This window comes from Ictidomys tridecemlineatus, chromosome 2 (genome assembly GCF_052094955.1).
Source record: "Ictidomys tridecemlineatus isolate mIctTri1 chromosome 2, mIctTri1.hap1, whole genome shotgun sequence".
Taxonomy (NCBI): Eukaryota; Metazoa; Chordata; class Mammalia; order Rodentia; family Sciuridae; genus Ictidomys; species Ictidomys tridecemlineatus.
Genome location: NC_135478.1, coordinates 132,947,573 through 132,964,792, shown reverse-complemented (window position 1 = coordinate 132,964,792; position 17,220 = coordinate 132,947,573). Strand labels below are relative to the sequence as shown.

Here is a 17,220-nt window from a genome sequence, read left to right as displayed (position 1 = left end):
GACTGGACAGGTCTACCCTAGAGCAGCTTCACCTAGGCCAGAGGGTCTAAGAAGAGTGACTGAATGTTGAGTAGCCTCCATCAGCATCTACGACATTTCTGACAAAGGAACACCCTTCTCCGTTCCTCTGAGACTGCAGACCTTCCACTGCCTCCTAATCATTTCCTGTATCTTGTTGCATTGTTCACCTCTCCTCTACTAGGTCTTTCTCATCAGTAATTCAAAATGCTTTAGTTTTTGCTGTCTTCAAAGCAAAACAAACATCTGTCACTCTGCTTTTCTCCCCTTGGAGGCAGGCTTCTTGAACAAGATCACCATAGATAATGTCCCTAGTTTCTCATCCTTGAGTCATTCTCATATTATAGTTTGGCTTCTTTTCCTACTGTTAGGCTGAATGAGGCTTGTCAGGGTCACTGATGATCTCTTTAAGTTGTATAAAAATTTACTTTTATAATAATTTAAGTACATATATCTAGTGCAGAACTCAAAAGTCAGAAGTAAGTCCTACCACTACCTTATCCTGACCAGCCCTCCTCTGGCTGGGGCTGACTTCTGTTGACCATACTCTTATGCCCCTGACCTTCTCTGAAGGTTCCTATGGTTCTCCATGGGACTGACTCTGATTATCATGGTCTTTAAAGTTCTGAAGAAACAGCAAAAATTCTGCATTATTAAGCTCATATACCCTAGCCTAGTATTGGTTCTGTCACTCATCTCTTCTGTCCTAAATTACAACTTTTTCTTCTTTAATAACTTTTTTAAACCTCTTAAAACTTTTTAAAACATCCCTAGGCTTGGGTCCTCCTCTAAGTAAAAAGGAGCTTCTTGCTTCCCTTTTATATACAATCCTTCCATCGTCTAACTTTGTTCTCACAGCTCTGGGTCTGAGGGTAAGTAAGGTTGCCCCTGGGCTCCATATCACCAAATTTGGTGGCAACCTTTCTGAAAGCATTTGGCATTAGTGCTATAGTTTCAATCTTAAATGTCCTCCGAAGGCCTATGTGTTGAAAGCTTTGTCCCCCAGTAGCACCCCAGCAAGGCACTGTTGGTAGATAGGGTATAGTAGGAGGTCTTCAGGTCACTGGGGGCATGCCCTTAGAGAGGAGAGTGAGACCCTCGTCTCTTTCTCTCTCTCTTTTGCTTTCTAGCCATGAGGTGGGTGGTTTTGCTTCACTACTTATTCCTTCCATGATGCTGCCTTGCCACAGACCCAAAGCAATGAGGCCAACTGATCATAGAGTAGAGAGACCCCCAAGTCATGAGCCAAATACACGTTTTCTCTTTAGAAGATGATTATCTCAGGTGTTTGTTATAGTGCCAGAAAGCTACCTAGTACAACTATTGACCACATTCTTCTTCAGATGTCCCCTTGATACTCCAGAGTTTCTGCCTGTATCTCTGGTTACTTATTCTCACACTCTTTCCTAGGCTCCTCTTTTGCGTACTCTTTAAGAGTCTGTGATTCCCAGAGTACTTCTCACCCTACCTGTGGCCCCAGGGGTGGGGAGATACTCATCAGTTCCCACAGCTTTCCTTTTCAGTTGTATGGTTAGGAAAGTCCAAGTGGAACTGTTCAAGCAGGTCTTTTGCCTCAACTCCAGATCGACACAGCCAGCAGCCAGTTACTCATCTTGATTTATAAGTTCCACAGGGACCCCAAACTCGTTTTAGCCCAAGCTGTGCTTGCTGCCTTTCTTCCATCCCAAATCTACTTCTCCTTGTGGGGTCCCTCTGGGGACTGCACTCCAACAGCCAGTTTCCAAATGCTGTAAATTCTTTCCTTAATTAAGTCAGTCCCCAAATTATGTCACAGCACACTGTGCCAAACTTGGCTTGATGGCTATAATGGTTAAAAAAAAAAAAAAAAGAAAAAAGTCATGGGACTTGCTGATAACATTTTTCAAAACTGTCTCTTTTTTTCTGCCTCGTCATCACTTCCTCACTTACTTACCCTCCTGTGGGTCTTTCTCTCTCCTGTCCCAGACACAAAGGACAGTCCTCCTCCCCTGTGCATGGCACATTGTCTTTACTAATCTGTGCGAGGCCCTCACTGCATTGTTTTTAATCCATCCCAGTTTTCACCCTGCCAAAGACAGCTTTGTGTTTGTGTGTGTTCATGAAAACATTTTTGTTTTTGTGTAAATACCTTATAAATTTATATATGGTAAAACTGACTTTTTTCGGGTCACACTGGTCCATCAGTTAAAATTCATGCTTAAATTTGTGTAAGCATTACAGTCAGAGCGCAGAAGCTCACTCCAGAGTTTCCTTTCTGTTGCCGCTTTGTGGTCACAACTCCCCCTCTTCGAAACCCGTGGCAACCATTGTGTGATATACCTTTAATTTATCATTGTATATTGTTACAGTTTATATCTCATCCTCCTTTCTTATTTTCCCACTCCATATTGTATTCCGAGATACAACATTACACATCCATTTAAGCCTAACAGAAAGCTTTTGAGCAAAATATATTATTACCTATGTTTTATGATTGAGGAAAATAAGCATCATGTAAATTGGTCTAAGAAACAGGGTATTAAGAGGCAGGACGGCAATTAAGTCCTGATATGACTCTATGAATACCTTTATTCATGTCTAGATTCGGCTAATCCTGTCTATCCAGTTCTCACGTCATTTCTGCTGCATGAAAAATTTTCTTGAAGCCCGCTCTCTGGGAGGGACACCTCCATCTCATGAACTCCCATTGCCCTTTATCTCTTCTCAAATTTCTTTCTGTTCTCTTGACTTCAGATATACCTGTCTGCATGCCTGATTCATCTTAGTATTGTCATATATCATCATTGAATGTTAGTTGACTAAACAGCAGGATGATTCAGAAGCGGTGGAGTAATCTTATAACGCAGTCCAGAGGTTGGGTGGTCAGTGAAAATGTAGAGGAAGGAAATCATACAGCAGAATTTCCAGGGAAGACTTGCTGTGATTCAGAGGCTAGCTGGAGGGGGCAAGGACAGGAAGATCCTCAGCCCCAGTCCACCCTGTGAGCTCAGATTCCTGTCTATGGCAGGAATCACAAACATTTCAGGCCGGGTGCCTGATAGGATCATGGGGCCTCTGGCCTTTGTACACAAGTTCAGAGGACAGGCAGTCAGAGGGGCTGGATGATGGGAGTTCATCAGAGCAGGGAGAGGCCAGGTCAGGATGAGACAGCCAGGAAGAGAACTGGAGCTGGTAGAGGAGGTTGGCCTACAGCTCAAGGTGTTGGAGTCTTTCATCATAGAGATGCTCAGGGGCTTTAAAAATGAGGGAGCCCTTACTCTGGGAATATGGAGGAAAGAAAAGGAGAGAGGAATGAGGCTTGAGCTTTGGAAGATATGTGTACCTAGGGGGCAGGATGAAGAAGGAAAGTGGTGAAGTATAAACGAAAACTCCAGGACTGTGAAACAGAAGATGAAGAAGGAGTAAGTTTAAAAAAGGACCAGTGTGTGTGAGGTCCAGGAGAGTGTGGCTGAGAAGCTCTTGAACGTAGCAGCGAGAAGGTTTTAGATGACCTGTGTGTGGATCGTGTCCTGGTGAAACAGAGGTGTGGGAGTGAAACTCAGATTGCGGTGGAGCCAGGAGGGATGAGAGGCAGTTGTAGCCCACAGGTGTGAGGAAGGTGATCTGGGGTCCCTGGTCAGGGGCAGAGAGCCCCAGAGCTGGGACAGCAGAGGACATCAAGCACTATTGAGGGAGCTTCAGGAAGACAGAGGAGAGTGAGCCGAAGGTGCTGCCAGCTGCAGAGAACATACCTTTGGTGTTTGTATTTATTTTAAGTGGTTGCTTATATTTTTGGTAAACAATATGATCACATACTTCAAAATTTTAGAGGATAAAGAAAAAAACTATGAGAAATCCTCATCCCGCCTACCCACTGCCCAGGTGCCCTGGGTCTTATGCTCCCAGTGAGAACGTGTCACCACTTGCAGTGTTACTGTTTTCTTGACTGTCCTTTAAGAGAGATTCTAAACAAATACAACACACATTTTTTTTTCCTTTAACTTCTCCCCTTTTTAAAAAACAACAATTATAGTACAAAACTATTCTTCGCTTTTATACCTGGCAATAAATCTTGGTGGGCAGTTCTTGTTATTTCTTTTCAAAAACACTCTGTATGGTATTAAGTTCAAAATAGAGGATCTCTGTTTAGCATTACACATGGTAGAAAATCTAAACATGATTTTAACAGCTCCACGAACAGATGCTCTGAAGGGCTTATAATTCCTTAACAGTCCTTACCTACCAGTTGCTTGCTGGAGCATTAACAGATGTGGGTCTTAGCTGAGCTTAAAGGTGTAAGTAACCATTGGCTAGAGTGATCCCATGATTCTTGAGCCCAACCAGATGTTTATCTCCCAAATAAACATTATAAGAAGAGAGAGATAGTAGGGGAAGAACCTGAGTCTCTGCAGATTAAAGGCCACACAGATAGTTAAGGGTGGAACTGGATTTAAAAAATCAAGTCTTCCTAGCTGCTGCAGCATGTCAAGCAAACTCTTTATTCTTTGGTGTATTAGGCAGCTGAGAGCAATCCTTTTCCATACTTAAAGAACTTTCATTTTCTTTTTTATAGCTGTGTAATATTTCATTTTACAGGTATACCACAACTTATGCAACCAGCCTCCTGTAATGACAGATAAGTTGTTTTGATCATTTGCTTGTTATAAGCAAGGCTGCAATAAGTTCTATAGGCTACATTCTCACAGATGGACTTACCAGAGTGAACGGTATTTGCATTTTAGGCTGTGATGAATTTTCCCAAGTTGGTCTCTATAAATTCGGTTGCTTGTTTCTCTCTCTCTTCTAGTTTTAGTTGCTATGACTAAATACCTGAAAAAAAAAGCAAGCTAATTAAAGGAAAAGGTTTATTCTGGCTCACAGTTTTAGAAGTTTCGGTCCATGTTTGCTTGGCCTTATTGTTTGGGGCCTATGGCAGCATAGTACACCATTGCAGGAACATGTGGCAGAGGAAGCCTATTCACCTCATGGTAGCCAGGAATCAGAGAGACCCAAAGGGGCAGAGGGCCCAATAATCATTTCAAGGGTATTTCCCCAGGGCCCTAGCTTCCTTCAACTAGGTACCACCTTTAAAAGTTCCACCTCTTGCTAATAGCACCAGAGGCTGGACCACACCTTTAGCACATGGGCATTTGGATGATGTTTCAGATCCAAAGCGTAGCACTCTCCCTTCTGCAACCTGTGACTGTGCTTGTTTCCCCTCGCCCAACCAGATGCTTTTTCATCTTTGAAAACAATGGATGAAAAACTACTAGCTTTTTTTTTTTTTCTTTCCTTGTTTCAAATTGCCTTTCCCCTTCCCAGAATAGTGGTCTAGTACCGGCCTTCATGTCTCACACCTTAAAATTTCTTCTACATGATTTTTTATTTTCTTCTAAACTTTTCACCTCAAAAATCTTTCTAAGTTGGCAGAATGCACTCTCTGAATCCTAACTTTTCTGTGAATTCTATTTTCAGGTCTGGAAGTGCCAAACACCAGTTTCTCTGTCCTAGGATAAGGGAACAAGTTCACTCTGTGAATATGATTTGATCCTGAATTCATTTTTTTTTTTTTAGTCACTTTACTGACCCTTAGATGTGTCCCTATCTCAAAACTACCCCTGTTTCTTTATTTCTTAAAATACCACCTCCATAGTGGTGTTTTACAAGATGATTAAGACAGCAGAAGACAACTACAAATGGAATTTTAGACATTCTGCTCTCTGGAAGTCCATTGCTCTCTCCTCTGTGGGGCATTTTTACTGGTTCCTTTCTCTACAAACTTTAGCCTCCTGACAACTTGTGTGCATTTCCCCTCCTGACACTTGTCTCTCCTCCCCTTTTCTTTGCCTCTGGTTTCTAGCCTCAAAGTTTTAGTGACTGCTACAGAGCTACACCTCCAGTCCTTCCCAGGTCTTTGATTTGCAGTTTCCTTTGCTTTAAAGAGGCCTTACATAAGATGAAGAGGCTCTGGCAGTGATTTTCCTCAAAAATAAAGTTCTTTCCTTAAGAAGAACTCAACTGTTTTTTTTTTTTAAGAGAGAGTGAGAAGGAGAGAGAGAGAGAATTTTTAATATTTTATTTTTTTAGTTATCGGTGGACACAACATCCTTGTTTGTATGTGGTGCTGAGGATCGAACCCGGGCTGCTCGCATGCCAGGCGAGCTCCCTACCGCTTGAGCCACATCCCCAGCCCCATGAAGAACTCAACTGTTAAGAAACCAATATTTTCCACATCTTGTTCTCATATCTTGTCTTGGAGAACAATACCTAAACCAAACCCAGAAGCAGTTCATAGTGCAATCTGGCACACTATACAAGCCAGGTTCTGTGTACAAGTTAGTTAATAAGATGAAGAAAGCAGTTTAGTTTACTCATTGATAATGAAACTGTTTATTAACCTTGTAGGTTTTTTTTTTGTTTTTTTTTGTTGTTGTTGTTTTGTTTTGTTTTTAGCTAGCAGAAACTCATTATCCTGGAATATAGTAATTCAGTAGTTAATCTTAGGAATGCCATAAATATTTAACCTATAAAGAGAATTGTTTGTCTCCTTTTCTTTGTTGAAAAGGAAATAAATGTTTAATCAGGGAAATGTATTTTGGCTGACATGTTTCTCGGAGACTGTCTCACTGTTTTTTTGGTAATGAAACTATCAAAAAACAACTAGACTGAACTCAAAAGGGATTTACTGGGTTAAATTGCCTATTGTCATTTGGGTATTATGACAGAAGACAAGCCTGGACTTATGTTTCCCAGAGTCCCCTTTTTATATGTGAAGTTGACCAGGTGGAAGCCTTCCCCGGAAGACTTGGAAAACTGAAAACAGAGACACTATTACTCACAGCCAGGATCAGTGCCAGTCAGTGTGTGAGCCAAAGCCAGCATGTGGCTTAGTGTCCACTGGCCCTCAAGCTCAGGAATCATTCTCTCCCAAGCTATAGGCCCAGAGAGGCTACATGTGCCTTCCAGATATCTTTGCTTCTGGGTAGACTCTGGAGTTTCACTTGGTTTGTTTCCATATGGCAGGAAGATAGTGTTGGCTTCTCTAGCTTTAACATCCCAGGAAATGCAAGGGTTATGTAAGCCTTTAATCTTTAGCTTGGAATACATTCATGTACTGCATAATGGCATTCACTTTCACCATGGGCTGCATATATGATGGTGCCTATGTCATAGAGCCTAAGTGTGCGATAGGCAATACCATCTAGGTGTGTTTAGGTGCACTCTGGTATTTGTACCACGATGAAATCACCCATCAGTGCATTGCTCAGCAGATCCCTATTATTAGTGACACATGACTACATATAAAATCTTTTCTCTTTTCCAGATAAAACCCTGTCTGGTATCTTGTGGGGTTTATAACAAATGTCAAAGTTAATTGTGTAATAACAATACAAAGTTCATGAAAGAGGAAATCCAAGAATACTATTGCAAGGTTCTTACGTATGTTGTGTTGTAATATTACTTTAAGGAGGACTGTGATAAGTAAAGAGTAAAGTTTATACAATAAAAAATCCTTTAAGTGGCCTCTTAAAAAAATTACAGTTCTTTTTTTGTAAGTAACCAAAAAATGAGATATAATAGAATCATAAGAAGTACTCTGTTAATCTAAAAAAGGAAGAAGGGGGAGGAAGGAACAGATTGGCAATTTGACAAATTAGCAAGATTTGGATTGGATTTAGATTGAAACCCAACCATATCAATGATCCAAATTTAATTGTCAAAACACCTTAGCTAAAAGGTGGAGATTGTTATAGTGAATTAAAATGCAAGACCTGAATATATGCTACCTATAATAAACCCACTTTAGATGTAAAAATACATTTTAAAAGTAAAAGGATGGGGGAAATGTACCATGTTAATGATTAACATGGGAATGATTGTTAATATCAGACAAAAAATTATCAGGATATGATAATATAAAAATTATCAAGAATAAAAATAGTCATTATAGAATGATAGAGTCAGTTAATCAAGAGATATAGCAACCATCCTAAACAAATAAATATCTAATAATAGAGCTTCAAAATATGTGGGTGAAAACTGATAGAACTGAAAGAATAACTACACAGATCTACAAGACAATTATTTTCATAGGTTTTGCTGCCCCTCAATCATTGATAGAACAAGTAGAGAATCAGGAATATAGAAGACCTGAACAATGCAGTTAGCCAGCTTGATCCAACAGGCTTACAGAACACTCCTCCAAACATTAGCAGAAAAAGAATGTTCTTTTCAAGTGTGCCCTAAACATTACCAAGTGTGTTAGTTAAGCTTTCCGTTACTATAATATACCCAGAATAAAGAAATCATCTCATAGAGTTAGTCAGCTCTCCATCACTGTGACACAGTACCTTAGAAAAACAAAGGAGGAAAGGTTTATTTTAGCTCATGGTTTCAGAGAGTTCAATCCATGTTCCCTTGGCTCCATTGTTTCTGAGCCTGTGGCAAGGCAGAACATCCCATGGGGAGCATGTGGCAGAGCAAAGATCCTTACCTATGGTGGCCAGGAATCAGAAAGAAAAAAAGGGAAAGCAATGGGCCAGGGACAAGCTATACCCTTCAAAGGTATACCTTCAGTGACCTCCTTTCTCCAACCAGGCCCCACTTCCTAAAGTTTCCACCACTTCTCAATAATGTCACCAGCTGGGGACCAATTCTTCAACATATAAGCCTTTGGGGCACGTTCCAGATTCAAACTACAACAAAGAGAAAAGGGTTATTTGGGTTCGCAGTGTTGGAGCTTCAGTCCATGATCAGTTGGCCCTGTTGCCTCTGGGTCTGTGGCAAGGCCTCACACCACGGCAGGGAGCACAGGGCAGAGCAGAGCTCTTCACTTCCCAGCCAGGATGTGAAGAGAGAGAGAGGAAGAGACAAGGGTCCCTTAAGGGACCACCCCCAGGGAAGAGCTCCCGCTAGGCCCCGTCACTTACAGTTTTCAGCACCTCCCAGTAGTGAAGACCAAACTGGGAACTAAGAGTTTAACACATGGCCTTTTGAGAGACATTCTAGAGCCACACTCCAGCACCAAGAAAGACCATCTCCTGGATCCTAAAAAATATCTCAGTAAATTTAAAAGGATTCAAATCATTTAAAGAATGGTCTCTGACCACAATGGAATTAAATAAAAAACAATAGGACAACATCTAGAAAAACTCCAGACATTCAGAAGGACTCTTGAACTAAGACTAAAGCAGTAGGCACAGGAAGAGGAGAAGAAGGAGTGGAGAGTGGTGACCTGTGGATCTCAAAGGTGAGGAAAGGGGCCGGTCTGAAGTGACATCCATGTGGTCCATGCTCAGACATTCAAGAAATGGGTTCTAGGAATGTGTATTTTTATTAGAGATCCTTTTTAATCAGTTTGTATTATATTAATTTGCTCTATAATATTAAAAAGTGGACTTGACACTTTTCAATAATATATCTACATACAGCTTCCAGCAGTATACCTAAGAGATCTTAAAGTAGGTCTTAAAAATCTACAGTAGAGTTGGTTGGAACTCAGGGGACGATGAGGGGTTAAACCCTATGGGACCTGAATCTAAGTCAGGTGACAAGTCACGTCTTGCCCTTTTGCCCCCATCTCCCAGTGTCTTACTAAGCATCTGCAGCCTCTGAGTGACTTCCAGATAATCAGGTTCTCATATTCAGGGAGGACAGAGACTTAGTGACTTAAAGTGGAAAACTGCCTCCTCGTTGAAGAGGTGGCAGTAAGAAGGCAGAGCCAAATGGAAGCCTTTCTGTTGGGTGTTCACAAAGTTTTCAACACATAGTTGAAGCCACCTCAGAAAAAATGTTTTGGGTGGAGCTGACTTATCACCGAACCCACATTTCCAGGAGTGTCTTATCCCACCCTGAGAGTGGTGGCTTCTTAGGTTTCCGGGGTTGGCAGCTTTACTTGCTTGTCAGGACCCTGACTGGTCCTTTATTTTGCTGTTCTCTGATAGATGCCTGGAATGTCTTCAAACTCTACCTCGATCCCTTGTGTTTCAGCCCGAGAAGAAATTTGGCGTGGTGGTGGTTGGTGTTGGCAGAGCTGGCTCTGTCAGGATGAGGGACTTGCGGAATCCACATCCTTCCTCAGCGTTTCTGAACTTGATCGGTTTCGTGTCCAGGTGACTCACGCTTGCTCTGTGCCTCATAATTTGTAGAAAGCACAGTGAGAGATGAGGCCACAGCATGTGCTGCAGATTTCCCAGAAGGAAAAGAAGGGAAGGGAGAGCCAGCCCCCACCCCCAACCAAGAGAACCATGTCAGCTCCACAGGGTCTAGAGTTTGGGTGGGTAGAGAACCGAAGAGTGCTGGGTTTGCAGTTGGGACATGCGGTGAGTAGGTGCCTCATGGAGGACTGCAAAGACAGAGAATATGAGCACAGGTCTCCATTACTGAAGGGGCACAGTGAACACATGGTAGGTTTGTCCCAAAAAGGCTTTAGGTGTTTGCTAATTGATCATTACATCAGTCATCAGATGGTGGCCCTGAGCTTTTCTTACATTATTTTATTCTAAGTACAATTCAATCTCAGTTTACAGATAAGGAAACTGAGTCCCAGAAAGTCTGAGTAATTTGCCTGAGATCACAGCTAGAAAATCTTAAGATCTAGATTTGAATGCAAGTCTGATTGATTCCAAAGCCCATCTTCTAAACACTGTGTGTTCTTTTCCCATGGATAATTTGGAGGCCCACTTTTCTTAAGGATTCATTTATTTCCTATAACACAGTGGAAAGCATACTTAACATTTATCACGTTTTGAGTGTGGGTCGGGGAAGTTTCTTCTCAAATCTTCCCCCTACACACATACTACTCAGCAAGATAATCCTGTGTAACATCATTTATCAATACAATTTTAAATTAGATCCAGGCACTGGGCTAAGCAAGGAGACATGGCAACAATTTATGCAAATCTCTATTTCTAGTGCTTTAGAAGCATAAGTAATTATTGTGGTGGGGGGTGGGTCCATGCAGAGATTTTCTCATTTTAATTCATGGGACCATTTTCTTCCAGTCTGCCTGTCTTAAAACTATATTAAAATAGCTGCCATTCTGACTGGAGTGAGATGAAGTTTTAGAGTGGTTTTGATTTGCATTTCTCTAATTGCTAGCGATGATGAACATTTTTTCATATATTTGTTAATTGATTGTATATGATCTTCTGAGAAGTGTCTGTTCAGGTCCTTGGCCCATTTATTGATTGGATTATTTGTTTTTTGGTGCTTAGCTTTATATATATATATTAGTTGTTGATGAAGTTTTAAATTTTATTTATTTATTGGTTTGAGGTTCTAGAATTGAACCCATTTTCGTGCCTCGCACATGCTAGACAAGCACTCTACCACTAAGCCACAATCCCAGCCCTGGTGCTTAGCTTTTTGAGTTCTTTATATACCCTAGAAATTAGTGCTCTATCTGATGTGTGAGAGGTAAAGATTTGCTCCCAAGATGTAGGCTCTCTATTCATCTCATGGATTGTTTCTTTTGCTGAGAAGAAACTTTTTAGTTTGAGTCCACCCCATTTATTGATTCTTGATTTTAATTATTGTGCCAAAGAAGTCTTATTAAGGAAGTTGGGGCCTAATCCCACATGAAGGAGATTAGGGCCTACTTTTTCTTTTGTTAGACGCAGGGTCTCCGAGGATGTGGGGTAAAAGGATACACTCATACCCTGCTGGTGGGACTGCAAATTGGTGCAACCAATATGGAAAGCAGTATGGAGATTTCTTGGAAAATTGGGAATAGAATCACTATTTGCCTAGCTATCCCTTTCCTCAGTCTATACCAAATGACTTAAAAACAGCATACTACAGGGACACACCCACATCAATGTTTATAGCAGCACAATTCACAATAGCTAAACTGTGGAACCAACCTAGATGCCCTTCAGTGGATGAATGGATAAAAAATATGGCATATATACACAATGAAATATTATTCATCAATAAAAGAGAATAAAATCATGACATTTGCAGGTAAATGAATGGAGTAAGAGACGATAATGCTAAGTGAAGTTAGCCAATCCCAAAAAACCAAATACCAAATGTTTTCTTTAATATAAGGAGGCTGATTTGTAACAGGGTAGGGAGAGGGAGCATGGGGGGAATAAAGGAATTCTAGATAGGGCAGAGGGGTTGGAGGGGAAGGGAGGGGGCATGGGGTTAGAAATGATGGTGGAATGTGATGATCATTATTATTCAAAGAACAGGTATGAAGACACGAATTGGTGTGAATATACTTTGTATCCAACCAGAGATATGAAATATTGTGCTCTATATGTGTAATAAGAAATGTAATGCATTCCACTGTTATATATAAATTTTTTAAAAACTATACTAAGGATTTAGAGTGGACTTTAAGACACAAGGGAGCCCTAGAAGTTCTTGAATCTGCTCTTAACCAAGCTTTTCCTCTCAGAGTCCAAGGGAGCTGCACACAGTGGGGAGATCAAAGTTATAGCACACTCTACTACACTCCTACCTGAAGCTGGGATTTGAACATGACACTTGGGCTCAAGACAGAAATGGAAATTCTCCTTTCCCCTTAATTCCTTACCACTTGGTTGTTATGAGGGAGAGAGTGGAAACTCCTCAACTATCCAAGTCATGTAGGAAGATAGCTAGCTCACACCTGTGCTATACTGTACCCCTGCTGTTCCCCATCACCTACTTACTGCTCCCCATCACCTACTTGCTAAGCTCTACTGCCTATCCAGAAAGCCTGTTCTGAAACCCTAAATTAGCAGTGTTCCTTGCCTTCCCTGAGTTTACCACCCCTGCTCCCGAGAGCATTTCTCATGTTAGTGGTGGTAGTGGTGGTGTGTGGTGAGTGTGTATGTGTGTTTGTTTTCTTCCCTCTACTAGAATTATTAGCTAATTGGAAGATGAGAATTTTGCTTTATTTTCCATGATCTCTCCTACAGTGCCCAGCACACAGTAGACAAACAATAAATATTGATCGGATGGAGCAGTGTAGGTTGGGTGACCCTGTGGGAGAAATCTAGCAGACTATCCCTTGGGAGTGGAATTTGCCTGAATTCCCTCTGTCTGCTGCGGTGGCTATTGGTTGGAGCTTCCTGCTGGCTGCCCCATATTGCTCTGTGACAGCAACCTTTCAGGGATTTCTCTCCTCCTTTAAACTTCAGAGAAGTAATTCAGACTTTTCCAGGTCTTGCACACTGTTACTGGTAGTATTGGCACTCTGTGCCAAGACCCCTGACTTCAACCCTGAGGCTCCACAACGGAAATGGGAGGGATGGAGATTAGCCTCTTCTTTTCCAAAAGCCAATCACTGGGACTTTGTTGAGAAGAGGAAAGAAGGATGGCACTCATTTATTTTAAGCTGACATCCTGCCTACTTTTGAGTTCTATTTCTTGGTTGTTCTGAAATAGACGGGACCTTGGGAGCATTGATGAAGTGCAGCAGATATCTTTGGAAGATGCTCTTTCCAGCCAAGAAGTGGAGGTTGCCTACATCTGCAGCGAAAACACCAGTCATGAGGACTACATCAGGTAGGGGTTTGGTTGTTATTGTCTGCTTGTTTGCAGTGCCGAGGCTGGAACCCAGAACCTCATATGTGCTAGCAAGTGCTCTACCACTGAGCTGTACCCCAGCTTCAGGTAGGTTTTTTTTTTTAATGCAGGTAGTCTTTGCTTTACATTAAAAATGTGGAAAAAATAAAGCCCTGCACATGAGTCTTAATAATCAATGGGGGAAATTGTCTGTAATCTTTAAAAATAATTGTGAAAATGTTAAAAAAAAATTCTTGTTTTCAGTTATAAATGTATAAGAAATGAAAAAATAGTAAAACTAATATTAACTTAGTACATGTAATTTGAAACATTAAGAATTCAAGTGTTTATTTCTTTGTGAGAAACCCCATTGAAAGTGGTTTGAACAGAGCTTGCCTCCTTATTACACAGGTTAGGATACAGAGCCAACATCCTTGGTAAATTGTTATACTCCTTTCTAAGTTCAGATCAGCTTTCAACTTTTATTTATTTATTTATTTATTTATTTAGGTACAGGGGATTGAACCCAGGGTTGCTTTATCACTGAGCTACAGCCCCAAGCCTTTTTTTTTTCCCCTAGTATTCTTTTTAGTTGTAGACACAGTACCTTTATTTTTTATTTATTTTTATGTGGTTCTGGGGATTGAACCCAGTGCCTCTCATTTGCTAGGCAAGAGCTCTACAACTGAGGTACTACCCCAGCCCCCCAGGCCTTTTTATTTTAGTTTTAGACAGGGCCTCACTTGCTGAGGCTGCCCTTGAACTTGCAATCCTCCTGCCTCAACTTCCTAAATCACTGGGAGTACAAGCATGTGCCACCACACCCAGCCAACTTTCAACATTTTATCCTTCGCATTTTCAGTGTTGTGAAATATCTCCTAAGTTCCTTTACCATGAAATGTTTTTGCTATAAGACAAATGAGTAAGGAGATAGTAGTGTCATTGAATAGGGGAAATGCATTGTTTGTAGGGAAGGAGAGAAATGAAATGTGTGAATGCTTAGCCTAGAGCATTTTAAGCATTTGGTGTGACCCAATGCAGAAGAAGGAATCCCAGAAAGAACTTGGCAGCCAACAGGAAAGTCCAGCTGAATTCCTGAGTAGATTCTTACACAGAACTCCAGCTGCTACTACTGTGCCGTTCCATGGGTTCCCTTAAAGTTCCCTGGCACCAGAGTTTATTTTCTTTAAAAAGTGATCATATAACTTTGTGCTTGTAAATACTTATACCCTACTATCAAGATAATAATATCCAGCCAGGTGTGGTAGTATACACCTATAATCCCAGATACACCATAGACTGAGGCAGAAGGATTCAACTCGTTCTAGGCCAGCCTGGATAACTTTGTAACTTAGTAAGACTTTGTCTCAAAATAAAATTTTTAAAAAGGGCTGGGGATGTACCTCAGTGGTAGAATGCTTCCCTAGCATGTGCAAGAATCTGGGTTGAATCTTCAGTACTAGGAAAAAACCATATATTAGATATAATTCTTCCTCCATATTCTCTGACACTGACTCTTGGCCCCATCATGATATAGTTACAGAGACTCTCTTGCATTTACAGCATTCTGTTCTCTCTCATGCAGAGCATTTCAGTGAAGCTTATTTGAATGTTTTTTCCCCCGTTATTTCTCCTTTCCCAAAGGAAGTTCCTGAATGCTGGCAAGCATGTCCTTGTGGAATATCCCATGACGCTGTCTTTAGCAACAGCTCAGGAATTGTGGGAGCTGGCCGAGCAGAAAGGTGATGTATGCGTTGTCTTGAATACACTTAGTAAGAGCTTCTGCCTCCAGAATACCTGTGGTACCTGTGTTAGTCAGTATTCCATGGTTGTGACAAAATATCTTAAAAAATGAACTCAAGGAAGGAAAGGTTTACTGTGGCTCACAGTTTCAGAGGTTTCAATCCATAGTCACTAGGCTCTGTTGTTTCTGAGACTATTAAACAGCATCATAGTAGGGAGCATCTGCTTACCTCCTGGGATCTGGGAAGCAAAAAGAGCAAGTGAGGTGGGGCTGGGGACAAGATATATCTTTTCAGGGCACATCTCCAGTGATCCTCCTCTAGCAGGGCCTACCTCCTACAGTTTTTAGCCACCTCTCAATAGTCCAGTCATTCATTAACCCATCAATGGAGTGATCCATTGATGAGGTCACAGCCCTCATGATCCAATCACTTCTCAAAAGCCCCATTTCTGCACATTGCTACATTGTACATCAAACCTTTGAAGGACACAGCCTTTGAAGGACATTTGAGATCCAAACCAAAATCGTTCCATCGTCAATCATTACTCCTTTCAAATTTAATCAATCTCAGATATATATATTTCTTTTGATACTGGGGATTGAGCCCAAGGGTACTCTACCACCAATCCATATCCCTATGTCCCTAACCTTTTTTTTTTTTTTTTTTGCATACCAGGAACACTTAACCACTGAGCCACATCCCCAGCCCTATTTTGTATTTATTTAGAGACAGGGCCTCACTGAGTTACTTGGGGCCCCATTGTTACTGAGGCTGGCTTTGAACTCTTGATCCTTCTGCCTCAATCTCCAGAGCTGTTGGGATTACAGGTATGCACGACGGCACATAGCCCTCACCCTTTCTTTTTTAGTATTGGGGATTGAATTTAGGGGTACTTGGCCACTAAGCTATATCCCCAGGCCTATTTTATATTTTTATTTAGAGACAGGGTCTCATTGAGTTGCTTAGCACCTCGTTTTTGCTGAAGCTGGCTTTGAACTTGCGATCCTTCTGCCTCAGCCTCTGAAGCTGCTGGATTACAGACGTGTGCCACTGTGCTCAGCAGCCCTGACCCTTTTTATTTTTTATTTTGAGGAGCTCATTAAGTTGCTTAAGGCCTTGCTAAATTGCTGAGGCTGGTCTTCAACTTGTGGTCCTTTTGCCTCAGCCTCCCAACTTGCTGGGATTACAGGTATGCACCATCGTGCCCAGCTCAGATATATTTTCCAGGCCATATTGGTATTATGGGCTCCCAAGATCCTTCCTACTCCCACACTGTAGGCACACAGAGGGCAGTACTCGGAGGCCAGAGGGAAGGGTATTTGCAAACTTTTACTCTAATGAAGAAAGATAAATTGGCTCCTACTATGCTAGTATCATGACATTATTTTCGTCTTACGTACGTGATACTTACATTGTTAATGGAAAATACGAAAATATTTTATTTGTATACTTGTCTTTATTGTTTCACAAAAGGAGCAACTGTAATGTTACATGCCAGGAGCTTGGAAACTTTGAAGTATTTCATATGCTTAATTCTCCTAGAAACCCTTGGAGATAGGTGTTTTAATCTACTTTCTGTTGCTATAATAGAACACTTGAGACTAGATAATTTATAAAGAAGAGAACTTTGTTTTTACTTTATAGTGGTGGAGGCCAGAAGTCCAACATCAGGTGTTTGCATCTGTTTGGCTTCTGGTGAGGCTCTCCTGCAGCTGCATACATGGGGGAAAGTAGAAAGACAAACTGGCATGTACAAAGAAAGAATGGGGCTTCTTCATTTAGCCAGTTCATTTCCCAAAAGAGCAAGAACACACATGAGAAAAGCATTCATCCATTCACAGAGGTGCAGATGCCTTGCTATAGGTCCCTCCTCTCAACACTGCTACATTGGGACCCAAGCCTCAACATGAGTTTGGTTAGGACAAACCATATTCAAACCTATGTAGCAACAAGTATTTGCTTACACCATTGTAGACAG

General features: G+C 41.3%; 1 protein-coding gene across 7 annotated transcripts in view; it reads left to right on the top strand.

Annotated features, from left to right (window-relative positions):
- The window catches only part of Blvra (biliverdin reductase A), a 39,364-nt gene that overhangs the window by 11,969 nt on the left and 10,175 nt on the right, over positions 1–17,220 (top strand). For 5 of the 7 annotated variants that reach the window (XM_005319224.5, XM_078039828.1, XM_021722301.3 and 2 more), the window contains 3 exons: positions 9,988–10,109; positions 13,378–13,497; positions 15,142–15,239. In XM_005319224.5, coding sequence (XP_005319281.3) covers positions 9,988–10,109; positions 13,378–13,497; positions 15,142–15,239 — 340 coding nt within the window. Of the gene's footprint in view, positions 1–3,393; positions 3,420–9,941; positions 10,110–13,377; positions 13,498–15,141; positions 15,240–17,220 lie in introns of those variants that run through there. The other 2 variants (XM_078039824.1, XM_078039825.1) reach the window with 2 other exon arrangements.